General features: G+C 34.3%; 2 protein-coding genes across 3 annotated transcripts; both read right to left on the reverse strand.

Moving 5' to 3' along the window:
• Positions 1-2,160: 2,160 nt before the first annotated feature.
• Positions 2,161-11,043, reverse strand: LOC131601931 (E3 UFM1-protein ligase 1 homolog). Its single transcript, XM_058873861.1, has 20 exons — positions 10,676-11,043; positions 10,198-10,509; positions 9,832-10,098; positions 9,486-9,533; positions 9,242-9,307; positions 9,028-9,131; positions 8,288-8,381; positions 8,159-8,215; positions 7,143-7,584; positions 6,906-7,060; positions 6,712-6,777; positions 6,563-6,631; positions 6,388-6,480; positions 5,964-6,029; positions 5,728-5,774; positions 5,569-5,632; positions 3,843-3,920; positions 3,688-3,750; positions 2,830-2,919; positions 2,161-2,459 (listed from the first exon to the last, which is right to left on the reverse strand). Exons 1-20 carry the CDS (start codon positions 10,847-10,849, stop codon positions 2,358-2,360), a joined length of 2,457 nt encoding a protein of 818 aa, XP_058729844.1. The 5' UTR covers positions 10,850-11,043; the 3' UTR covers positions 2,161-2,357.
• A 6,420-nt stretch (positions 11,044-17,463) lies between these two features.
• LOC131601932 (ankyrin repeat-containing protein At5g02620-like) lies at positions 17,464-21,230 on the reverse strand. 2 transcript variants are annotated; one of them, XM_058873862.1, is made up of 6 exons: positions 21,074-21,230; positions 20,874-20,965; positions 20,629-20,676; positions 20,060-20,495; positions 19,227-19,636; positions 17,464-18,463 (listed from the first exon to the last, which is right to left on the reverse strand). In XM_058873862.1, exons 4-6 carry the CDS (start codon positions 20,412-20,414, stop codon positions 17,579-17,581), a joined length of 1,650 nt encoding a protein of 549 aa, XP_058729845.1. In that variant the 5' UTR covers positions 20,415-20,495; positions 20,629-20,676; positions 20,874-20,965; positions 21,074-21,230; the 3' UTR covers positions 17,464-17,578. The 2 variants fall into 2 exon arrangements, with proteins under 2 accessions (XP_058729845.1, XP_058729846.1); XM_058873863.1 differs by lacking the exon at positions 20,629-20,676 and having other exon boundaries at positions 20,060-20,573.
• Between the last annotated feature and the right edge of the window lie 5,079 nt (positions 21,231-26,309).

Genomic DNA, 26,309 nt, shown 5'->3' on the forward strand with positions numbered 1-26,309 from the left:
TTTAACCCAATCGGCAAAACCTTCGTCGGAGCTCTCCACCTTGAAGTCGTTAAGGATGATATCTTTCCACCAACTAGAATCTCCCCGGTTTAGAGTTTCTTCACTTGAAGCTAACACTTTAAGTTTTGGATTATGATATCTCAAAAGAAGAAATTTGCTCCAAATGGCTTTGTCCTCCTTCAAGATTCTCCATTTTCATTTAAGAAGAAGAGCTTTGTTCATTTCACCAACGTCTCTTATTCCTAATCCGCCTCTCTCTTTGGGCTTACACACATTCTTCCACTTCACCCAATGAATGCTTCTTTTGTTGATGTTTCCGCTCCACAAAAAGTTACTAAGGAGCCCCCTAATTTCTTGTAAAACTTTATTTGGTGCTTTATAGAAAGAAAGACTGAAAATAGGAATAGCATTAAGCACCGAGTCAATTAAAGTCACCCTACCACCGATTGAAATAGTTCTACCCTTCCACAAGTTGTTATTTTATTGAGGGTGAGGTTGTTTTTGGATTCCCAAGTAGTTTACTTCTTCATTTATGTCTAGATGGTGTTTAGTTGACTGTGTTTTTTAATGGGGTTTGTAATTCGACATTGCTTGTTGTTTTTTTTAGATGGATTTGGATTTCTTTAATTGTTGTTGGAGTTTATAAGCCATTCATAGTTTGCATTAATAACTGACTTTGAACCATAATTTCTTTCTAACCACTCAATTTTGTCTCCTGATTCTTTTATTGATAGTTTCTATCTTGATGTCTTTGATGATCACTAAACGAAATTCTGTCTATGATCACTATTAGGGATGGCAATGGATCGGGTCGGGTGCAGGTTTCACACTACCCAAATTCGCACCCGAAATCGGCACCCAAACCCAAAAGGTATTCGGGTGGTAAAATGACATCCACGCCCACACCCGTTGGGTTCGGGTTTTTTCACCCAAACCCGAACCCGCAACAAAATACATAAAATACAATTTTTCACATATTTTATATATATATATATATATATATATATATATATATATATATATATATATATATATATATATATATATATATATATATATATATATATGGTTTTGCTACAATAGACCCACTTGTTTTTATGAAGGTCTATTTTAACAAGTTTTAACTACAAAATGGTTATATGCACCTTAAGGTGCATGTTGCTAAAATAGACCTTCATAAAAACAAGTGGGTGTATCATAGCAAATTCCACAGGGTTTGCTATAATACACCCACTTAATTTTATGAAGGTGTGTTTTAGTAAGGTTTAACTAAAAAATACTTAAATGCATCCTAAGGTGCATGTTGCTAAAATAGACCAGTGAGTCTATTGTAGTACAGGCAACCTAACCTAAAAATCTTCAAAGCCAACAAAGCTTCACTTTATCTTCCCGATATACCTTAATTTCATTTTCACTTTGTCTGAAAGACCTTAATTTTTGGATGAAAAGAAGATAGATTAGCTAGTTGGTCATTGCTTGCAGTCAATTTGAAATTGCTGGTAGTCAATCTGAAATTGCTGGGTTTAATTTTCTTAATAAAAAAACATTCATAATGAGAAGATCTAGTAAATATGGATGTGGTTATAGATATGTTGAGGAATTTTTCGATTGCTATTCTTCTTCCTTTTTCCATAAAAACCTGTATGTTACTCTTGATAAAAGAAAACTAAGGACCACTGTCAGGTTTTAGTAAAATTATATTTTTTTGTCAGGCTTTAATAAAATTACTTTTTTTAAAGTTGGGATTATGGTTTTGAATTTGATTTTGATTTAGCTATTGCAGACTTGCTAGTGGTTCTTTCAACATCTATTTCATTCATATAAAGAAAAAGATGAAGAGATTTTAATTTATGAATTTTTATTGAGATTTCTAGATTTAAAAATTTATTTTAAATTTTTAAGATTAGAAATTAAACAAGAATACACTTTAATTTTCGAGTTTAGAAATTGAAGATAAGACTTCAATTTCTGGGTTTTAATTAGAGTTTTTTGGGTACATAAGTTTTAATTGAGGTTTCTTAGTTTAAAATTAATGGAGATATTTTTGAGACTTTAAATAAAATTTAACTAAGAAACCTGCATGAAACTAAAAATTAATGAACCAAAAATCTAATTATTATTATAAACTCAACCTTCTGTAGCAAAATATAAGTTCTAAAATAGTGCTAACATTTTTTGTTAATTTGACAATTTTGGTTAAAAGACATTTCATGGAGTGAAAATTCAAGAAAACTATTTTTCTGCAGTGCATTGTATAGTTTATACAAGTTGTATAGACTAAACTAACATAAAATTCGTCCATCCTAACAAATTACAGTAGAGCTCCATTCAGGTGGTAGATTTGATTTGAAAACTATTTATGACCGTGGGGTGCTCGAAACCAAGCTTTTGAGAGCCGGCATTTGGCTCTCAAGAAGCTCTCTTTTACTCAGAATTCTGTCCGATGCACAACTGTCTTCCTACACAAAATAGAAAAGAAAAAAAATTAGTTTACAATCTAAATGACTTATTATTCAAAATAATCAACTGCACATTGAATTGGGCAGGTATAAACATTCACAAATATATCACACTCCCAGAAATATCACATGCTCATTTTTAAAATAGTTAATGCAACATGTTCATATGAAACTCGTATTTATTTTCTAATTAATCAACAAAGACATTGGAAAAACTTGCTTTAGAACTCAACAGAAGACGGTTTAGAACATAAGTTTGATTACTTTGATATCTTAGAGAGGAATGATCAAAATTCTGTGAGATCAACCATAATAACATGTATAAATGAACAGTGCATAAATGAACAGTGCGTGTATAGAAACTACTCACATCATCAGGAGTTGCTGATAGTGTCAAAAGAGTAACGGCAGCAGCTTGATAATCAGCTAAAATCTTGCAAGCAGACTCGTCAAGCTTATCCTAACAAATAAAACATGTGAACCAAAATTAGGGAAAAGTTACAAAAGATGTTATTTTACAATATTTTATGGATATTTAACTTTTTTTTTTTATTACAAACACCCTAAGACTACTTTAGGTTCCCTAAGATATTCATTCAGCTTTTGATAAAGAATAAATTAAATAATATATTATTGCAAACTATTCAGTCCTACAAAGTATTCATTGTTCTTGTGGAATCCATGAGAACTATTTTTCCTTGGTTGCCTGATATCAGATTATTGTCAAAGCTAGTGCATAAATGGGCCTAAAATTTTTTATATTGCCCGTGATGTATGGCAGTATAGGTGTTGCAATTATCTTTCAACAAAATAAGTGTAAGAAAGATAATAGTTTTTACCACTATAAGATAACCAAATTTGAGAATGTAAAGCCCTACATGGTTAAATGCAACATGCAGGAATCATGAATAACAACAGTTTCGTATTAAACAACCATTCAAATGTAACATGGAATAGATTGTGCTCTGATAAAGTTTTTAAGATTTATCTGAGATAATGAACAGAAAAACAAGTAAGAAACCACATATAATAACCATATCTTAATTAAATATCACCAGCAGATCATATTTTAATTACAAGGGTAATGTGGCATCATTGTTTATCTCAGGGTTCAACAACGTTTTTTAGTACTTGCTGTCAGTTAATATACAAATACTTGTTTTGATTTGTGCAATTACTATTATTTCAGTTGTCTTGATGCATAACTAAGCAAATGGAAAGAACATACCGTCAATTGAGAAATAGCAACAGAAATGGCCCTTCCAGGGGCTTGTAGAGCTTTATGGTGAACCTGTTGATACAAATACCAATCAATGTTAATGATGGGAATAAGAGTTTTTTTTTTTTTTTTGTTGAGGTGAGGGGGAAGTATCATTAAGTTACCTGGACATAGAGTAAAGACACGACTTTCGGCAGAAGTGATACAGGGTCAGTCTCGACCGAAACTTGAGATGTCAATTCCTGATGATAACAATGATAGAAGACACAGTTTAAGATCATCCAAATTGCAGAGTATCATTGCAAAAACAAACGAAAATTCTATGTAAAGTGGACTAGCCTGCTAATATTAGGGAGAATTACAATTTAAGCAATCTTGAATATCCTATATAACATACTGAAATTGAAAAGAACATCAAATAAATGTTTAATAATGGTGCCTTTCAAACCAAAGTCACATGAATCCTAAGCCAGTGGGAAAATATCTCATTGTTGCCTATAGGAATTTACAATTGAAGTTGGTCCATGTGACTCTATTCACTTATTAAAGCCTCGTTAGAAAGACTATAAGAGAATTTATTAAAAAAGATCTCGAGCTTAACAGCATGGTTCTGGATAGAACATTATGTCAAAACTTGATCCATATAACCGACCCCACTTAGTGGGACAAGGCTTGGTTGTTGTTGTTGTCATTGTTGTATTGGAGGTTACTTTGAAAGTTGAAATGTCCCATTATAGCAACCACCAAAACAAAAGCTTTTACGCACTAGCTGGGGTGCTACATCTATCTATCTATCTATCATGATAACGAGATTAACTATCTCCTTATTAACGCTCGTGAGTGCAATAAGTAAATTCCTTGATTCTACGTGCGACTCTAACTGCGATATTGTTGTTCAAAGATATAGATACATTCGAAGAGCATTTACAAAATGTTTACTAAACAAAGATAGAGAGCATGTGTAAATTTGTGCTTATATAGATGCCAGTTGGGAAGCAAATTTATCTTATTTAAAGCTCTATTTAGGCCATGACACTGTTTACTTTGGAGGAAATATAATATCATGGTAAAGAAGTAAACAGTTGTCAAATCAAGTGCAAAAGTTGAGTATCAAATGATGGGTACTGAAGCCTATGAACTACTGCTCTAACAATTTAAACAACTATGAATTGCAACCAATGAAACTCACGTGGCAACCATGTTGCACTACATATATCTTGAAATCCTATTTTTCCGGAAATATATTGAGATTAATTGCCAAGTTGCACCAGAGAAAATTTAATTGCGAGAGATCATAACAATATCCACATTATATTTGTCAACTTGCATACACTGAGGCCTTTAGAGGTCACCAGGCCAGCTATATAAGTGACAAGCTATAATAAGTGATTTCCAGCTTCACACATAGTGTAAGAATATTTTAGATAATTAAGCTACTGTTTCACGTGTGTCGTAGAATCAATTAGGAGCAATCTTAGGAACTAGTGTAGGATAGAAAACTGAATATCTTGAATCATTGTAATTAACACTGACATAGATATAGATAGGACAGGATGTAAACAGAAAAATGGTCTAACAGTAGATAAGGCCCAATAAGAGGGTATAGGGGAGCAGCAAGATTAGATGAAAATAGAAAAGTCATTGGCTGGGGAAAGGGTTGTCATTGCATGTGGTATCAAGCCAGTTGTTCATTTGCATTGTTGTGTTATGGTATTGTGTCTATTTTATTGGCATTACTGTTTTCATAGAACAGATTTGGTGGAAGGAGCTGAGCTTCATCAGTATTTGAGTGGAATTGATCAGTCTTATAATAGTTGTAAAAGAACTAATTCAGGAGTATTTCTTCTTGTCATTCTAAAGTTTTGCCAAACTTATAGTTTCAGTACATACCTTACGATATGAATGTAGAAGTGTTCTTTCTAGTTTCTTGTCAAGCTTTTTCAAAGGCAACCCACTGGAAAAATTAATCACATGAGGTTTCACGTCAAGAGAGAAGCTTTGGTAAAAGCAACGCTATAAGTACTACTTACAAAAAAGACAAGTTATTACCTCTCTTCTGTCACAGCTCTGAATGAAGACATGAATGTTTCCACCCTCTATTGTATTGAATATTCAAATATTAGTTGCAGCATTATAAAATCGAACAGAAAAATAAGTTTCAAGTTATAACAAGATATTTCCAGCCAACCAGCTGCAACTGTGAACTGATAAGTGATCGAGTGAACTTATACAATAAAAATGCTAACCAGCGTTAACCATAATGTTTCGGAAATAAAAATGCTAACCTTTCCTTCCAATGCTTCTACAACAGCAAGAGCCTTATTTGCAAGAGCTCCTGGAAAACTCTTAGACTACAAAAGAAAATAACAATAAATGTAATATTTTAAGTCATTTTATGTGTTCCACTAAAGAAGATAGTTTACAAGTATCTAAGATTTGATATACTAAAAGCATCAGAACAGAAAAGCATAACTTTCCAATTAATGTAATATTCTTACTGTTGAAAACATAATATAGCTATTGTTTCACATTCGAAGTGGAATTAAACTTCATTCTATCATAGGATTCATTGCATCTTAAGTTTGATAGTATCTTGTGAAATTATGTTTGCTTTGATTAAACTTCTTGTAAGATTTATTCATTCTGATTCTAATTATAAATATCATTACGCAGAGTATTATCATTTCATATTTTCCTCTCAAGTCTTACAATTGCAGCTCTATCTCCAGGACTCAACGAAATAGACTCAGAATTTGGAGATTCCTGCACTTCTACTCCGTTCTTTAATTTGTTGTGCTCATCCTGTAAAAGGTTGAATCCATAGTGTTTTTAGGTTTTATTAAGCCTCAAGAAATATCAACAGAATAATTGCTGTATATAATACCAAGTCATGAAGAAGCATGTCAACCATAGGGGCTGCTACTGTCCTTAGTAAATGCCTATGCAAAACAACCTGGGCATCAAAGATACATTAATTTATTCATGCTTCAACAGTGAAAATAACATTTTCAAATTTCAATTAACTTGACTTACAGAAGTTGATTGATCATCTTCAAACAATTCTAAGGCTTTTTCATACAGTTGCATGTTTAAGAAAGACTGCCAAAAAAAACAAATCACACAAGGACATGTTCAGATAAGTATACACAAAGGAAAGATAAAATAAAGTACAAACATGGACACAGTGGACAAATAAAGTACAAAAAGATACTACAGAGCAGTCAAACCTCATCGAGTTTTTTCTGCAAATTATCAAGCAATTGTTTCATTCTTTCTGCATTATCTTTAAACAATGCCTTCCTTTTCTCCATCCAAGTATTGATTATTGTAGGCCTTAACTTGTTAGCCAAAGGCCTAAGAATTGTTTCAGGATCATCAATACCTATCAATTATAGCACATAATTTAAGAAATTGGATAAAATGCATATGCAGAAAGAGTATATCCAAAGTCATAATTAGCAAACCTTGTTCTTCAAAATCAGGAACCAAAGCTGTAATCTTCTCCATGATCCATTCTTCTGAGGGACTACTGAGATTATCCTCTTTCATTTTAAGTGATTCTTTCCTAGAACCTTGCTTTGAATCTGATGTTTGTGAAGATGTATCCTTACCCCTTCTCTGGCTTTTTTTAGATTTGGTAGAAGTATGCTCTTGGTTATCAGCACCACTTTCAGATTGATTTGCTAATGTATTTCCAGTGGCTTTCCCCTTTTTCTTCTTTGGCCCTTTATCAGCATGCTTGTTGGAACCACCGTCACTTGCCATTTCACTGGACTCACTTAACTTGCTTGAATCATACCCTGCTTTTACTTCATTGGCTATTGGTAAATCACCAGGTTTTACGGTGCCCAAAGACCTTGAAACAGCTAATGCCTCTAATTCTTTCACCGTACGATCGCAAATGTCCTGATAGATGGAGGACAGAAGCATATAGACATTAGGAAACCAGTGATATAAAAAGAAAACAAAAGTTACAGATAGACATTTTCTATTCAACAGGAACTTCATTCTTGGCTGTTGGCTCTTAAATAACAAAAGAGAGAAGATAAAGAAGCCAAAAGCTGGATGCAGCGGGGAAATAAATTATTGGAAAGAAATCTTAAGCCTAGCAGGATGCACACATATTAATCACACATCTAATACAACCGCTCTGTACAAAACATGACACTGCAGTCATTTTATATCATCACTTTTTTTTGGAGTTCCCACGGTAGCTATGGAATGGTTAGTTGGTGACCATGGGAGCCATTTGATTCAGCACCTTTGAATCTATTGCATGCAAAATTCATAATATAACTAGCACAGTTTTTTGTTCTCATTAACTATACTCGCGGAAAAATTATGTTTATTAAATCTTCTAAACCAATATTTAAACCAGGCCATATTAGTTGCATTTGCACCACAAAATCAGTGACATGGCTAGTAGAATTAACTCATTTATCTTGAGGTCTATATGACTACAATAAATTCCACAACAAACCTTCATAAAGCTGCTGCTCAATACATAGAAGTCCCCAAATATATGCGCTTTGTTAGACTGCAAAAAAAAGGTTTATCAACTTTTGAATCGAAAGAGCAAAGCGCAAATTAATAAGGTAGCTAGTATCACCTTTAGAGCCAATTGTACAGATTGACAGAGGAACAACATTTTAGATGCATCTTGAGGTGTAAAAGATGAGGGCAATAAGGAAAGAGAATCGCTCCTGCAACATCATTATGTCAGTAAGGATTTGATGCATTGAAAAAATATCCAATGTGTAACTAACTACAACTTTTGTAAACAATGTAAAGAGATCCCTTGCACTGCATGTGTGTGTGTGTGTGTTTGTGTTCGTGTGTTTTGTAAACAATGTAAAGAGATCCCCTGCACTACGCATGTGCGCGTGCATGTGTGCTTGTGAGAGAGAGCATAGAAGAGAAAGGAGAATGGGATTAGTCATTATCATCCAGTTGCCATAATCATTATCCATATGAAGAAAGTACTGTTAAAATAATAAGGAAACAGCTAGCACGTTAAAGACCCCTTCTCATGTGAGTAATAGCCTAATAGGTATTGAATAATATTGAGAAACAGCTAGCACGTTAAAGCTTATCTATGAGCATGTTTTGAAGTCTAATTTGGACTTTTTCCCTGTGCGGACAACTAGGTGATGCAGAAGTAGGAATAGGAGGGAAATGAAAGGAAGAGAAATATCAACACGATTACAAGGTTTTTGGATTATACTTTATAACTTCAGTGAGGAAAATCGAGGTATTGAACCTGATCAACTTACCAACGTAAAAAAGGGTGAAACAGAAACAGAAACAGAAACTGAGGATTTGGGGTGGGGGTTATGCTAATTCCCTTACCAGCTGCCGCGTTCTAGAGCATCCTCGGTAGCAGCATCTAGCATCTCAATCATTGATGGGTGAACAAATGTTGTAACAAGAGGTTTGCCTTCAGGATATCTGGACTAAATTAGATTGTGCAAACTTAGTACAAAGTATTATTTCACAAATATCTATATATGATCCAAATGGTTATTATTTGGAAATAGAATCAACATAAGAACAACTTAGTTACCTGCAAGAATTGAACGGGCTGGGGAATTCCAAGTTTTTGCAGAACGTCATAGCTGATAAAAGAATTCTAAAGCATACAAACGCAGCACAACATGAATGGAGCAGTTCAGTAAACAAGTACATTCAAACAAAACCTATAAAGGCAGTTATCTAGCTCAAACCAATGGATCATATGCTATTATTACTATACAAAATGTTTGGAATCTTAAGCAAAAGTGAAAGACGAGAGAAGAGAGAGTTCATACTTGTGAAAAGAATGAATCCACAGATTCCTTTTGAGCAACAGCAAATACCTATCGTGTGACATAAAAACACAATAAACAACTTCAAATAATTGATATGGGAACTATGTTAATGGCATCAATGCATATGCATGACAGATAGACACTAACAGTAAGAGGATTAAAGAGTAATAATTTAGAAGTGGATAAGCAAAAGAATTTGGACATTATCCCAATTTTTATCAGTCAAACAATAAAAGTATGTAACAAGAAGTGAACAGCTCCAAATTGCCTAAATCAAATATGAAAACCATAAAATCCAGGCATCAATTTAAAATATATCAAATCTATGTCAAATCATGTCACTCACAGCTGGTGTCCAATGCACTCCAGCACGAACAGACCCTAAAATTTCACCTCCCTTCACAAGTCCATTAAACAAAGACTGGAAAAAAGATCCATCAACAGCCACACCACTAGCTCCATCCATTTCTTGCAGTAAATTCTGCAACGAGCTCCATAACACTGTCAAATTTGTCGGAACTGTAATGCCCCTAGCAGCACCTCGAACCATGGCACTAACACGAGCAACATAGGCAGGAGTATACAACTGCCCACCTTCAAGCCTTCCTTTCACCTATTTACAAAACCAGCATTCACCAAATCACAATTTTCACTTACCATTCCAAAAACATATCCAAACCAACACAAAAAAAAAAAAAACAAATAAACTCACTATAGTTCCAAGTCGCGGCTCCAACACAGATGCAATCAAATCCAAACCAACATTCAATTGCGCAGCGAGTTCTGTCAAAGCAATCTGACTACATTCTTGAAGCCTCTCGTTAATCTCTTCCGCAATCGAATCCCAGTAAGACTCCGTAACGATTTCCCCTTGAGTCAACATCAATTCTCTGTGATCAGTTATAATACTCTGAGCCAATTTCTCAACATAGTACAAGTCAACTCCAGTAACATCAGCAAGATCAATCACAGAAATTCGCCCTAATCTCTTCACCTCAGTCACCATCTCATTTCGCAATTGATCCTAACAGTATAATCAACCGCGTAAACAAACAATTAATTCATATCAAGAATCGTAATCGATTATCGAGAATTAAGTCAAAAGCAAGAAAATATAATCGATTATCAAGAATCAATTCCGTTAAACCTAATCGCAAAAAAAAAAAAAAAAGACGAAGCAAAGAGCGTACGAGAGTGATGTACTCTTTGCCGGAAGCAGTGTGAAGAAGCTCGAAATCGATGATTTGAAGTTGCTGCAATTTCTGGACTAATTCGACGACGTTTCGATCGGATAATCGGATACTGGACTTGGCTTGTTGAGCGAACTCGAACTGTCTCTGCAACTCGAGCAATTCGTCGTCCATTTTTCGATCTTCACGGAAGCGATGAAATTTGCAATGTGTTTAGCTTTTGATCTTTCGAGATTTTGAAGACTGTTACGTGTTTTGATGATCCCTGAAAACGATGTGTCGTTCTTCAGTTTTCGTGACTATACTGAAATTGTGATGCGTTTTTCAGCGTTTCTTCACCCTCGATTGTTTGTTGCTGAATAAGCAGTTAAATTTCTGAAAAGTTTAATTGATTAAATTGGTATTTTAGTACATTTTTTAAACCATGTTTTACTTTTATGATAGAATAACTTTTTCAATTTTTAGAAAAAAAAAAACTTTAGATGAAAATTTATTTAAATAGCTTTTCAAAATAATATATTTGATTTTTATTATGTTAAAATTTATAACAAGAAATCGAGCATGAGTGGAGTCTCTCAAGTATGAGTCGTCTAAAGATGGAGTGTCTTCATAAGATATACCAAGAAATGAGACATGTACACGCTTTCAAGTATAAGTTGTGTAAGGGCAAAATACTTTCATAAGGTATATCAAGAAATTGGACATGTACACGGTTCCCAAACATGAGTCGTGTAAGTGGAAAGTGCTTTCATAAGGTATATCAAGAAATCGGGCATGTATACAACCCCTTAAACATGAGTTTGTGTATAGGCAAAGTGCTTTCGTAAGGTATACCAATAAACGAGACATATACAAAACTCCCCAAGCATGAGTCGTGTAAGGATGAAGTGCTTACATATAGTACACCAATAAATCAGACATATACACAACCTCTCAAACATGAACTGTATAAGAGCGAGATAATTATTCAGGACTAGTCATTCATTATCCTGCATGCTTCGGTGGATGCCCCTTTTCGAGCGAGCTCACTTGATTTCTGAAAATGTGGTGGTCTTAGAGTGTGATCGACCAATGTATGTTTGTCACTTGACTATTTCACTTCCCCTAGTAGTGATGAGGTCGGACGCCTTGGAAATAGGAGTCATTATCCCTACTTTTTGCACATCTAATAAAGTAGCCTTAAATTCATATGTCATTTTATCTGCCACTCAAATCTTATAAATATGAATTGTTTTTCATTTTTCTTATCTTTTCATCTTATAGATTTTCAACAAGTTTCAATGTGTCATTCTTTCCTTCTAGTTTTCAATCTTCAACTAAAACACATAGCCCCGAAATGATGCCAAAATGTGTGAGTTATGGAATAAGTGGCTGAAAAGCTTCAATTCGAGCACGGGGAGAGTGGATTATAGGTTTGTAGAAATTGAGCTTTTCGCTAGTTATGAAAGCTCGTCTAGTGATAGTTCAAGAAATTGATCGCCTAGCTATAGCGACACTAACTTAGTGTCTTCTTCATCAGGTCTTCCTAAATCTATCATGTCACTCACTTTTTCTAATCTAGATTCTTTTTGTAAAGACGCCATGAATATTGATTCAATCTGCCTTAAAGATGATTGAATCCAACCTTTTCGACTATATCAAAAGTATTGGAGGTTCCGATAATCATTATACATTTTAGCGGTGGTGAGTTCAATTTGATGTCTAAACACCTAATTATAAGTTGGATGCATTCAAAGCATGTAAATTGTATTCGCTGGTGAAGGCAGTGATAATGATAGCATCAACAATCAATCTTGGTGAAGGCATGTCTGACATTCAAGTACAAATCTCTAGCATCTTGTATGGGACCTGGACATGCTGTATTTTTTATATTTTGGGTAAACAGTCTTGATATTCTGTGAAGATTTGTTGCATATAATGTATTTTTGATATTCTGGATAAACAATGTAACAATTTTTAAATAAAAAAATACTTTAACCCCTCGTTTTTTTTAAAACCAAGGGGTTAGAGTAAAATAATTTATTTTTTTACAAAAATGATTATATGCAAATCTTTTAAGCATATAATGTTTATTGTTCTTGGAGGAAGCTTTTAAGAAACTCTAAGTATTGTTCTTAGTCAAGAGTCTTTGCTAGGTATTATGTTGGATGTGTGTCTTCCTGTTTATTCTAAGTGTTTAGAAGTATCCAATCACTGACTGTAATTGAAGGGGAGTTGAGGAGGGCCTCATACCTAGGTAAGTCTTAGGTAGAAAGTTAGTTGGGTAGTGATTAAGTGAGAAGTCAGTAAATCGGAGGTTGTTTACGTGTGAACCGGAGGTTGTTTGCATAGTGCTTTGAATTGATACTATCATAGTGAACTTTATCTCTGACTTGGTAGCCCCCAGAGTAGATGTTATTGTACATCGAACTGGGTAAACAGTTTTGTGTGTTGTTTACTTTTCAGTATTGTGTATGAATGTTTATACCTTGCCTATGTGTTACATCAGAACAGATGCCCCAACAAGTCATAGGACATATGGAACCTGACATACCATAATTTTTGTGAGAAATACTAGTCAGGCTACAAGTCTGCTGGTTTTCCTCATTCCATATTTTTGGGACTTTTTTCTCTTCTTCCACACTTTCTCTACTTTCTTCATCCAATTTTGTTCAACCTCATGAGGCATGACAGAGGTCGCCTACTGGACAACAACATCATTTGATTTCAGCTTCTTTTTCTTTAGTTTTGGGAAGGACACAAAGGCCTTCCCATAACCATTCTTCAGAGCACACTATATTGAAATCTTCAGAAGTGATAGAATTGGAATCTTTTGTGTAGGTGTCATGTTAGGGGTCATCTCAAGTGTTTCATACTTTTTCAACCAAATTGCATCGGGTGGCTTTGGTGGAGGCCTTCTTATGTCACCTTCCTCCTCGAGTTCTTCTTTATTCATGAACATAAACTTCCCAAACAGTTAACCTTCCTTGGTTTTCCTTATCCTTTTAGGGAATGGTGGGGCTGGTATTTCTTGAACAAAAATTCTTGATGCCATATATTTTGGCACGTCCGATGTTTTCTCTACAGGTGACGTGACAGAAGACTTCATCTTCTACATATTTAGATTTGATAAATTAGTAATTTGTGTGACAATAATGGGTTGTACTATTTTAGCTTCTAGAGTGTCTTCATCTGATATATCAGAGAGATTTGGCTCCTCATACTCCTATGAGGTTAAAGTAGTAGAAATTTGACCAATTTGAGTCTCCAAATTTTTTATATTCTCCCTTTGTGCTTGAAATTTTAACTTTGTTTCTTGAATGAAAGTTATCAAAATAGACTCCAGCTGGTTGGTTCCATTAATTGTCAAAATTGCATCATGAGCAGAACTAGGGTGATTCATCCATCCTCCACAAGAAAAAATCAGTGTCGTTTTTCATGACATTTAATGGTGCAGTAACAGTCACGACAGGTGGCATCATAAAGGATTGTAACATGTTGTGTATTTCAATCAGTTGAACAGCCAAAATAGTGATTTGATTTACCTTCATTCTTACACACATGTTTTGTTACTAAAAGACAAAATAGATTAAATGCTCAAATGTAAATTGTACAAACTTCAATGAAAAATCAAAATCTTAATGAAACAATCCCTGACAACGGCGCCAAAAACTTGATGGGCTAATTTATGTACGTGGAAATATACACGGTTAAATTAGTAGCAAGTGATAAGAAAGAGTGTCGATCCCACGGAGATTGTATTAAGCATAATGATTTTCATACAAGAAGTTGTAAAGTAAACATGAGCAAAAGTAATAAAATAATGGTATGTGTCATGTGGTTAAGAAATAGGAAAAACAAAGAAGATAATTAAGGTTTAACACAGAGAGAAAGAATATGTTAGACAATGTTCCATTTAATGAATTTATCTAATGTATGAGTCTGATAAGTAGTGTCGTGACAGATGAGGTCAGAACGTGATCTAGAGGTGTATCTCTATAACATCATAAATATATACATCAAAGAAAAGGAACAAATCTCCAAGCCTCACTTGTAACCTTGGTGCATGTATGAGTTCATTCTGAATTTCCCCTATGAGTGTAGCTCTTTATCTCTAAAGTATCTAATCTAGTGAATATCTCTATCCTACTATTTTCAACCATATTTGTCATGAAATTCACTTGTTAAATATCTCTCAACATTAACAAGTTGTTATCTACTTCTAAGCTGGTCAAACAAAGAAATAAACATATGGCATAAATTCACATGTACAAAATATATCAAGATAACTCATTCATAACATACAAAAGATTACTATTTCCTTAAACTTCACATTATCGAACAAAACAAGTTTAGCTCATAATGAGTAAAATAAGCATAACACAGAGAGATCTTAAGCTAAATATTCCTAAGAAAGAAGATAGAAATGATAAACCTAAGTGTGCCACTTTAATCACTTGCAATTTGTTAATCAGTAAGTGACGTCTTCCGTCACGCCTCTCCTCGACGGGAACACTGGCTCCACCTTAATTTCACTTCTGCAAAAAATTTCCAAGCGTCAGAACCTCTTTCTTCATTGCATTGTCGCTCTAGTTATAGAGGATTTCCAACTGTATAATGTCTCTCTTTTGTTCTTGGGCCTTTACAATGATACATTAACTTAAGCCCAAATAATAAAGCATATTCCTTTATATTGTACTATGATAGTACAATGTACATGGGAGACAACATGACACTATGGTAGAATTACAGCAGTAGTGTGGCAGCAACATCAGCAGTAGTGTGGCAGCAACAATAGAGTACAGATGTACCCGTTTTTATCTTCTAGCTCTTCCACAACTAACTTTGAATTTGAATAGTCTTTATCCTCTTTTTCTGTACCACCAAGATTTTCCTTCATTTATTATATCCTTCCACACTTCCCTCAAGAGCCAACAACCTCCTTTATCACATTCCATTTGCCCAGCATTTCTTTTCATGATGTCAGCTTGCGCTATATGCAGTAGTCTACTGCAGTATTGCATATGCTTGCCCCTGCTAACCTCTGATCACACAAAACATAAATAAATGACAAAAAAGGAAGCACCTATTGTGCTCCACACTAAACACTAATTTAACTACAAAATTAAAGAAATTAAACGAAAAAGCATTTAAAATACTAAAAACATTAAAACATAAAGCCATGTATTAACTCACAAAATGTGTGTTAACATAGTAACCAATATAGAAATTTCGACCAAAGCAGGTGATTCGATCAAAGAACTTGAAGGATATAAACATGGTTGAATAGCCACTTAACGGTCTTATCCGTATTGGGAGGACGTGTGGAAGCGGTTTTTCAAAACAAGAGACATGCGTTGGAGAATGTGGCGCTCAGTGGAGAAAAGCCCGCCCTTAGTAGTTATTTGTATTTTAGTATAAATAGTAGTTCCAATAAGGGAATAGGGGTGTCAAATTTACTACAAAAGTCACTAAAACTCAGAGTACCAAGCGAAGAGAGAAATGAGATCCAAGAGTGCGATGTATGTTTGATCACTTATTTTTATTTATGCAAAGCTTTAATTTCAAGTTTACTTTACGTTTATGTGTTCTTCTTGGTCAAACCCTTTACTTTTTCAGTCACGGTTTCATTTTAACTTGCTTTTATTTTCATAACGTCATTTCGTTCATTGTCGAAAACAATTCACATTCTCACTATTTTTACATTATTTAGAAACTTAACGCGCATTATTCTTAGACTCCCTAGTCGGTATCGCCAGTAACCTTTAACAAGAGACTAACGTTGTTTACCAATTTTTAGGGTAATCACATTCCAACAATTAATGTTTACCCATTCCCTAGATTTGTTTGGTTGGGATTAAATGGAGGGGAGTAGAGGGAAGAGAAGTGGAGAGAATATTTAATAGTTTATGTGTTTGGTTCAAGTTTTAAGACGGGCATGAGAGGTAGATGACGGAGATCAAAATCTCTTCTGAACCATTTTTTGCTTTCCCCCAATTTAGAGGAATTTGGAGGGGAAGAGAGGTGTTTCATCTTAATTATATTTGCATATTTACTCTTATTTATTTATTTAAATATAAATTTAACTTATTAAAATGTTAAAAATTCTATTTTGAATAAATTTTATCTTCCTTTTATATTTCTTGTATTTTTATATCTTCATCTTATTATCATTAAATGTGTTTAAATTTTTTTTATTTTATTTTATATATTTTAATGACCTTTTTAATTATCGTAATGTTAAATTGTTCAAAAATCTCTCCTCTTTCATATTTTGAACCAAACATATAAATAATTAAAATCTTTATCTTTCCCTTGATAAAAATCTCTTATGTTCTCTCCTCTCGATTGAACCAAATATACCATAACAGCAAAGAATCTTTTTTCTACAAATCACCAAAAGTGTTTTACAAACCACTCAAAATAGAATAACATATGTGATCACCGATTTGTCTCCCATCTCTAAAAACTCTGCACATGATTAACCTAGCTCAATGGCTTTGAGAGTTAAGTTAACAAGAACCCAGCAAAGCTTGAGGCTGAAGGATCCATTCAAAGTTGGATGAATATAATGCCTAATCCTTCATCTGCTATCGACTGAGAACACTTGAGAAACAATAACTAAATTTCTAAATTTCTTCTTATTCAAGTATTTGGATAGAGAGACGTGTCTTATACTTTTTCGATAAAAATTGGGTATACTCTGCATGTAACAGTAGAGATTAATCTCTCGAGTTGAAAATGATTACAATAAACGGCAAATTTTTTCCTCAAAAGCATTTAACACTACTCTGTATGCTCAGGACAGGTTCGAACCAAGACGGGTTATTGATAAACTCAATCCTCATATACATTGATAAGCCTCAACTTAGTTGAATATACAATGTTGAAAGAGTTAAAGTGAAAATTTTATTATATTAATTTCTAAATAGCATACATTTTAGTACGCTCATTATTTAATATCTCAGAATCTGACATAACAACTGAAACTGAAAAAGACCTTGACCTGCTTCCCATTGAAGATTTACGTATACTCCTCAAATTTGAAGCTTCAATTCGATGCCTAATAACCCAATAACACATTGTCCCCAATGTAGTAGCCATAATAGTTGTTCCAATAATGGTTACTCCAATTGCAAGCCACCTTTGATTTTTCCCAACAACTACAAAAGACAATGCCAAAAATGAAACAGAAATAAGCACACATGCCAGCCACATTAGTTTGTTAATGATAGCCATCATTTGCTTCTTTGCTTTGCTTTCAATAACAACTATTGATGTTTGAACCACCACAACCGCTAAAGAAATGAAGAGCGCAAACGAATCGAACACAAAGAAGATTAGAAACGCAGCTTGCGGCGCTATGTTTGCTTCGCCGAGCGACTTTCCTTTAGGAACTTTTTTTGGATCGTCCACGAATTGGCCTGGGACGGTGAAGATAGCGGCGAATGCAACCGTTGCTATGAGGACTGCGACGACGGTTGTTGAGTTTATTGCGTTGTTGAGTCCTTCTGTGTGCATTTTGTTGAGACGTTTTGCGATTCCTTGAACGCTTTTTCGCGTTTGGCGAGTGTGTTCTAGTTGGTGATGGACTTCGTGCTTTATGTCGCTGACGGTTTGTTTTAATTCTCTGGCAGCTGTTTTTGGTTGAGATTTTGTTATGGATTTTCCACTTTGAATACCGTGTTCTGTTAGAATGCTTTTTACTTCAGAGTGTCCTGTTTTCTCAGCTGTGTCTAATGCTGTTTCGCCGCTTTTGTTTATTGCCATGCCATCTGTTTCACTCTGTCCAAGTATCAACTTAATAATCTGCATGGAGAAAAGTTAAAAGAGTTTAATCATTTAGACTCTACCTAGACTAATGCAACAACTTGTTCCAAATAGATACATACAGTTCAATTTTGCAAGACATGTTCTATGCTCTATATGTTTTTACTTATTAGAACTATAATCGTATTCTTTTTCCCGCAAAAACTAACTAATACAGATCTTACTCTTGTTTTCAATGCAAAAGAGGCACATTATGGAAAATAATAGCTGTGAGGTACAGATACCTCTGGAATTAACGCACGTTGGTATCTGACATCCATATGATATGTGTCATTGTCGGTGTATTATGCTTTTGACATTAGTAGTGTCGGTATCATATCAGCTAGTTTGAGTCTGTGCTTCATAAGATAATGGTGTAAAAAATCTAAGTCTTACATTGAAAAGAATAAAGTATGAATATAGTTTATAACAGATCCTCCTCTCCTTATAAGTCTGTTTTGTAGGATTGAGTTAGCTGACACATTATCCACGTACCAAGTCCAATAGTGTTGTGTATAAGGTGGTATATTAGGAAAAACTCAAGTCACGTTTTATACAGAGATAAAGGGTACCACTCATACCCTACAAGCAGAGTTTGTAGTGCAGAGTTAGACCTATCCCAACTTTTAAGAGATAAACCACTTATCGACAAAGATGGTGGTTTAAATGAGATTTGACTTACTGTAAACATGACCCTACCTATATATGAAGTAATTGTTTGAGTAAATGTTAGAAGAACTACGGCAGGCTCAATGAAATTTACCTGAGTTCTACCCTTCCTGGTAGCTATATGCAATGCTGTATTGCCCTTATTATCAACCATGTTTATTGTTGATGGATCTGCTTTTATCAACTCCTCTACCACCACAAGACTCTGCCCTTTTACCGCCATATGAAGCGCCGTCTGTCCCTTTTTATCAGTCCTTGTTACAACACCAGGCTCCTTCTCCAGAATTGCTTTCACGACCTCCAAATGTCCATTTCTTGCAGCAGAATGCAAAGCTGTTTTGCCATTACTTCTAGCAATTGCTGCCAAGCTACTACCGGTTTCTAATAGAAATTTCACTATCTCAGTGTGCCCTTGTGTTGCAGCTGTGTGTAAGGCTGTTGTGTTGGATGGATCGACAGTCATCGCCAGTTCAGAATGAGCCTCCATTAAGATCTTCACTATATCTACAACAAAGAAAACAAAAATTGTTGTAAACAAACACTCCCTGAGTCTTGATGTCGGCCTTGATCAATCCTAAAATCCAACTCATCTAAACTCTAATTTATAGTATAAAAAGAAAACAGGACTTTAATTCCATTTGAAGATCACACACGCGTCACAAAAGCACAAAATGAGCAACTTGGTGCAACAAAGCTATACTCATGTTTTTTTTTAAAGTCTACAGACTCAATTGGATTGAAACATCAAAGTTTTTGATGCATGCTTTTGATTGTGATTCTCCGTAAAGATTGACTCTGAACAAGATTCCTTTTTCATGTGACAGTGACAGCAACCGTAATTTAAAATATCAACTTCAATCATGACTCCTTTTCCACACAACACAAAGAACAATCAATTGAAGAAAAAAAACTACATAAAAAACATACCTAAATCCCCTTGTTTAGCAGCAATATGAAGCGCATCAAAACCATTTCTCGCTTTAATTCCAGCATCAGCAAGATCATAATACTGAATCATCTCCCTAACCATATCAACATAACCATACTCAGCAGCAACATAAAGTGCCGTTTCACCACCTTGATTCTGCTTCACAAACACTTCCCGCAGTTTACCCTCTTCAGCACCATCCACCGTCCCCTTCAAAGAAACCATATCTCCTGCTCTCGCCGCAGAATGTAAAGGCGTATCGTCACGCTTCCCCGTCAACTGTTTCGTCATTTTCTTCCTAGTCGACCTCACCGGTAGAACCTGAGCCTGCCCAGTTTCAGCTTCTGTCTCCATTGGATACAATTCACCAAAACTAATAAACCCCGTTTGTTCTTCCAACTTCAATCAGTTTCTCAGAATCACAATCTTCATTTTCTTCATTCCAACAAAAACACAAACACAAACACAAAATCAGCATCTAAGTCAGCATCTTCCATCTTCCACCACAAATAACTGTCATCAAACCCAATAACAAAATTAAAAATAAATAAAAAACCCAAAATATTACCGATTAATTCTCCTTTTGAAAACTCTCTCAACCTCCAAAATCATTGCTCTAATGACAACAAACAAAAAACTGAATCAAAATTAAAACTTGAAATGAAACCAAACCAAACCACATCAACAAAAAAAAAATTATTTTATTGCATTTTCTTCATCCTTAAGTTAAAAAACAAAATTTTTTTAAAAAAATCAGAGATGGTTCATTTAAACCATTGATCAAACAGGTGGAAGGAAGAATCTCATTCTCACCTTAATTAAGTGTTCCACTAAAAAAAGCATTAAACTTTAAAGGTAGCTTTTAGGGAACTAACACATATGTGATGTTGGTGTAGTAGGACACCCTGTAACAAAAAAAAAAAAACTTTGATGAATAACTATATATTATTAAAGTGATAGTAAAATGACAAGAAGAAAAAGACCAAAAGAGGTTAATAAGACATTAAACTCACATGTAAACAACAACTTTATATGAATCTAAATCAGAGATATATTATATAGTTCTTCAATGTTGAGAAATACATATGCAGCAAAAGGTAGTGATGATGGTGGTGATGAAGAAATGAGAAAGTGTTATGAGTGAATGATAGAGAGGAGATGAATAGAGGAAAAGGAGAAAAAGCGTTGCGAAAAGAAAATAGTGGTGCAAGTGTTTGATTAAGGAAAAAAACAAGACCGGTGGGTCCCGGTTTTGGAATTGATAGGACCACGCGCTTTTTGATTCCCGCTGGACGCGTGGTTTTGGTTTATGGAACAGTTTTTTTTTTTTTTTTTTTAACTAGTTGACTCTGATTCTATCGTTTCTTTTCAGTCCACGTTATCCACACTTTTTTTTTATCACCTCTTATTAATTTTTATTTATTTATAATCTTATATCAGAATTATCTTTATTAATTATTAAATCACTATATAGTAAGTGGATGAGAAAATAGAAGACTAAAATTGTAATTAAATTTTAACTTTTTTATAAAAATTAATTAATTATTTATATATGTTCTTTCTATAAGTTAGAAAGAAATTGTTTATTGTTACTTTATTAGTTTTCTGTGTTTAATTTTTTTTCTTTCTTATACATTGAATATATAGGATGTTTATATTAATCGATGAAAAAGTGGTATAGATAATTTAAATTCGTTTTTTAATACAAATGTTTTTTTTTCATATTTAGTAAAAAAATCTGTTTTCTAAAACTGAGGTAAAGGAAATTAACTAAAAAAACAATTATATATTTTATGCTTTTATGTAATAAATAATTTTCTAACAAAAAAGTATAATAAATAGTTTTATTTTCGTACTTATCCTTCTTGTTTTTTAAATGACATTATTTTGATATATTAAAAAATTATTATTTAATATTTTCTCTAATCTATATTATAAATTAAATTTATTTTTTTATAGTAAAAATGATTAATGATTTTATTCATGAATCATGATAGATCTCTTATCTTCTAATCGCGTCCGCTTAGTTAATAATTATGCATAAACAAAAGATTTTGAGTTCAATCCGTGACATCTAATTTAATCTTTTATAAAAGGTAAAATTTCAACCAATAACCTACTAAAAAAATTATCACCCAATTGTTATCAATTGATATAGGATATTTGTTCTTTTCCTATAAAGATGGAGTAATAACATTTTCTGGTATCATATTCTCAATGAAGTTAATCAAGTAGTGAATAATTTGAACAAGTATGGTTTATTATTAGATTTTTTGATCGATTTTTTTAATTTTTAATTTATATTTTATTCTTTTTTTTACTCATTGATATTTTTTAAAATTTTTTTAAAAGTGGTTTTTTATTTATGCTTTCTTTTTATAAATAAACACTGAAATCCAAAAAGAAAATATTAAACTCCATGTTGAAATAAGAGGAATTTGAGTAGCGTCTAACTCATAAAGCATCAAATTAAGACATAGATTACAACTCATCTTGGCAAGTGCATCTGCACAAGTATTTCACTCATAGTAAATATGACAAACACGCACCTTTCAAACCAGTTCGAACAATTGTTAAATTTGTAAACCAATCACATTCCAATTATACTATCTTTTTCAGAATCCAAAATATTTTGAACAACTACTTTGAAGTCTATATAGAGCTCAATAGCTCAAAATCTAAACTCTTTTTCTAATCTTAAGCCTTCTAGCACACCCAAAAGTTCGGTAATTTATCCATGACAAGAACCTAGATATCTTGCGAAGCCTCAAAGCCTCTCACCCATGCAACCTTTAAAAAACTATTACATCCGACTATCAAGTCATTCTTACTAGCTTCACCTGTGTTCAATCTCACCCAAGTCGAATGAGGAGGGGACCACCTTATTTGTTTAGCCTCTCGAGCCAAATCTATCTTACTACCATGCAGCTCCATTGCTAAAAAAATATTCATGAGTAAGTTTAGTAACATGTCACAGAATTCTAAGTCTCACAAAATTCTTATCATGTTATTTTTTATTCCTCCACATCCAAAGTGCACGGGAAGAAGTTGTTCAAAGTTCCGCCCACGACAGATCACCGCTAATACGAAAATCCAAACACTGATTAGTATCCACCCACTCCTTAAAATTACTAGTGGAAAAAGAGCCCATTATATCCAACTTAATCTCATTAGTCCAAATAACAAAAGCCAAAGTACAAACACATAAAACATGTATAACAGATTTCACTTTTGTTTCATAGTGAATACAAAAAGGCTCTCTTAGTTGCATTTTACTCTTATTGGTCACTATCCTATCATGATACACCAACCAAATAAAGAACCTTGTTCGTTCAGAGATTTTAAGCTTCCATGTCAACCTCCAACTATCCTTGCCAATTTTCCTACCAAAATTGCACATTAATTTACAACTTGTTGAAATAGTATACTCATCTTTTTATCGCTTAAAATGTGTTAACTTACTTTGGATCACTAATTTCACAAGGCAAACTCTCCCCGCTATAGATAAAAAGAAGCTTCCCAAGAAGAGAGCTTAGCTAATATTTTATCACCAATAGGCTGCAAGTGAACTACCTAGACTTTCTCTAAAATACTAGAACCCTTAAATATTTGAAAGGCATAGTGACTTTAGCAAAACTAGTGGAAGCCACAGTAGTATCTAGCCTAGCAGATGACGTTGAGCTAGAGAAAATGGTAGGCTTGGACTTACTAAAAACACGACAAAATACAGAAGAATACCTGGTGAAGACATAATTGAGAGTAGAGATATATCTTTGTAGGACTTAAGAGATCCAAGAACAAAACTTGAAATTAAATCCAAAATTGGAAATTATTTTTAGGAGAAATTCCCAATCTTAGGTGTCAAAGGCGTTAGATACGTCCACCTTCAAGGCCAAATTTCTACCAAAATATTTGTTATCAAGTAAGTTAATTGCTTTTGATGCAAGTAAAATACAATCCTTAATGTTCTTGCCATATATGAACCCCTTTTTCTCATTGGAAATGATAAAAGGTATAATGCTAGCTAACTTGTCATCCAAAATCTTGGAGATTATTTAGAATTTGAAATTAGCGAAAGCAATTGGCCTAAACTGTCATACCCCAAATTTGTCCTACCCTTATTTATCTGGCCTATAATTCATATACATACATCATTTAGGTCATGGCCCAATTCATGCATTCATATCATGGTTACTGTTCCAAAAAGGAGCTCCTGGCACAAAGAGCTTCTGATTAAATATAAAGATCCGACGTCTGGTCTTGTGGCATTATTCCTTTGAGGGCACTCTTGAATCAGGGTTTCCTCACCTCCAAGTCAGAGCATTGGTTAGAAAGTACAAGCTTGTTGTTCATCTGATAATCCTGAATTAGGGTTTCCTGACTAAAGTCAACGCAGTTGACTCTTTGGTCAAAACACTGATCAATAGCTGATTTTATGAAAGGAGATGGTATGGTGACCGTGTGGAGGCGTTCAGTTGATTTCCATTGCTTAGAAGCTGATTAATTGGGAATTTCATTAAGATCGGAGAAAAATCAGAACAGTTGACTTTTGGGTCAAAATCAGGTCAATCACTCAAATATTGACTTTTGGTGGAAAATCAGTCAAGAAAAGTCAAAGAACGGATAAAATCGGAAGTTTGACAAAAATTGCCAAAAATAGAAAAAATATCAAAAAGGAAAGTTTTTATACTTAGAAAAAATTTTGGTTCTTAAAAAGTCTAATGAACAGCTCACTTCATCACCAATTTACACGTGGCAAATGGCATTTTATGGAGAAATTTCCAAGATCAAAGTTATTCCTCTCATGGAGGAGAACAACTTTGTAGTTGGACACTTTTTCATTTGAAGCTTGGTTTAAAAGATACAAAAGAGAGAAGTTTGGAGAAACACATTTGGTGCAGGGCAATCTGCTGGGCAAGTTTCTAGGCATAGCGTATGCAAATGATCAAACAGTTGGTGCGCCATTTTCAATGTGAGTCTTAGAGAAGAACAAGCCTTATTTTGATCTATCTCCAACGCAAATATGTTCTTTGCCATTCCCTCTACCCAACAAGCCAAGATTTGAGTCATTTGGATGAGTATTGAGTCGATTGTGGAGCTCCAAAGTCAAGCCCTTGCCAAGTCACGCACTGCCTAACGTATGGGCCAGATCCAAGGCATGCGTGAGTCATTACATCAAACATGTGGCGTGCCGTTTTCAAAGCGCGTTTTAGAGAGTCACTAACCTCTTCTCAATCTCATTCCAATTCCAAATGGTTCTCTTCCGGGTCCTCTTTCCAATGGTTTAAGAATCATAAATTTTGGACGTGTGGATGGAAAGATACAAGGGCTTAAAGTCATGCCCTAGAAAGCTTCGCTCTGGCCAAGCAAATAGGCCAGAATTGGGTTGCACGCACGCACAAAGTTCAGGGATGCATCAACAAGTTTATGGCCAGTTTGTTCATACTTCTAAGCAACATCTCAAAAATATTTCAACACCAAGATTCCTCCCCCTTATCTCATCTTTACAATGATCCCAAATTCAAATTAAATGATGGTCTATGTGGGAAGTTTAATGGTCATAAAGTTAGCTTCACAAAGGTTGAAAGGGGCCTTACACCAAGTCTGTAGCATGCATGAAAAGCTCATCACCTTACCTCAATCAAGCCACACGACTCCTGAAATGTGAAAGTCCACTGAAAACTTACCATATAAACTCACACTTGCTCATTAAGCTGGGGATGAAAAGATTCACTACATTCAACACACTATAACACCATACACTCCACACTCACTATAAAACAAAACCTCACCCTCTCATTGAACACACACTTCATTTCATTTTTTCAGTTTCAAACTCTCTCCTCTCTTCACTCTCTCAACTCACTCCACCATAACCACCATAACCACCCTAACCACCATAACGGCCACCTGAATCACCCTCACTCCATCTTCTTCATATAACCACTTCCAACTGTCATAACAAACTCCAACCACCACCATCTTCCTCATCTTCATCATTCAAGCTTCTCGACCTCCATCAATCTTCATCATCATTCTTCTCCCATCATCATCATCTCTATCAACAATTCTCTCCAGCGGTTCAACATCAAACACCACATCCATTACCTCATCGTCAACCTTTAGCCACGACATTAATCATCATCACGTGCCATTTCAAGATCCGTAAATCTCTATCATCTCATTGCGAACGCCAAGATCTCTAGCATCAAGGATCTACGGCAACCATCAGCATCATCACAATCTCTA

This window comes from Vicia villosa, linkage group LG5 (genome assembly GCF_029867415.1).
Source record: "Vicia villosa cultivar HV-30 ecotype Madison, WI linkage group LG5, Vvil1.0, whole genome shotgun sequence".
NCBI classification, from domain to species: Eukaryota; Viridiplantae; Streptophyta; class Magnoliopsida; order Fabales; family Fabaceae; genus Vicia; species Vicia villosa.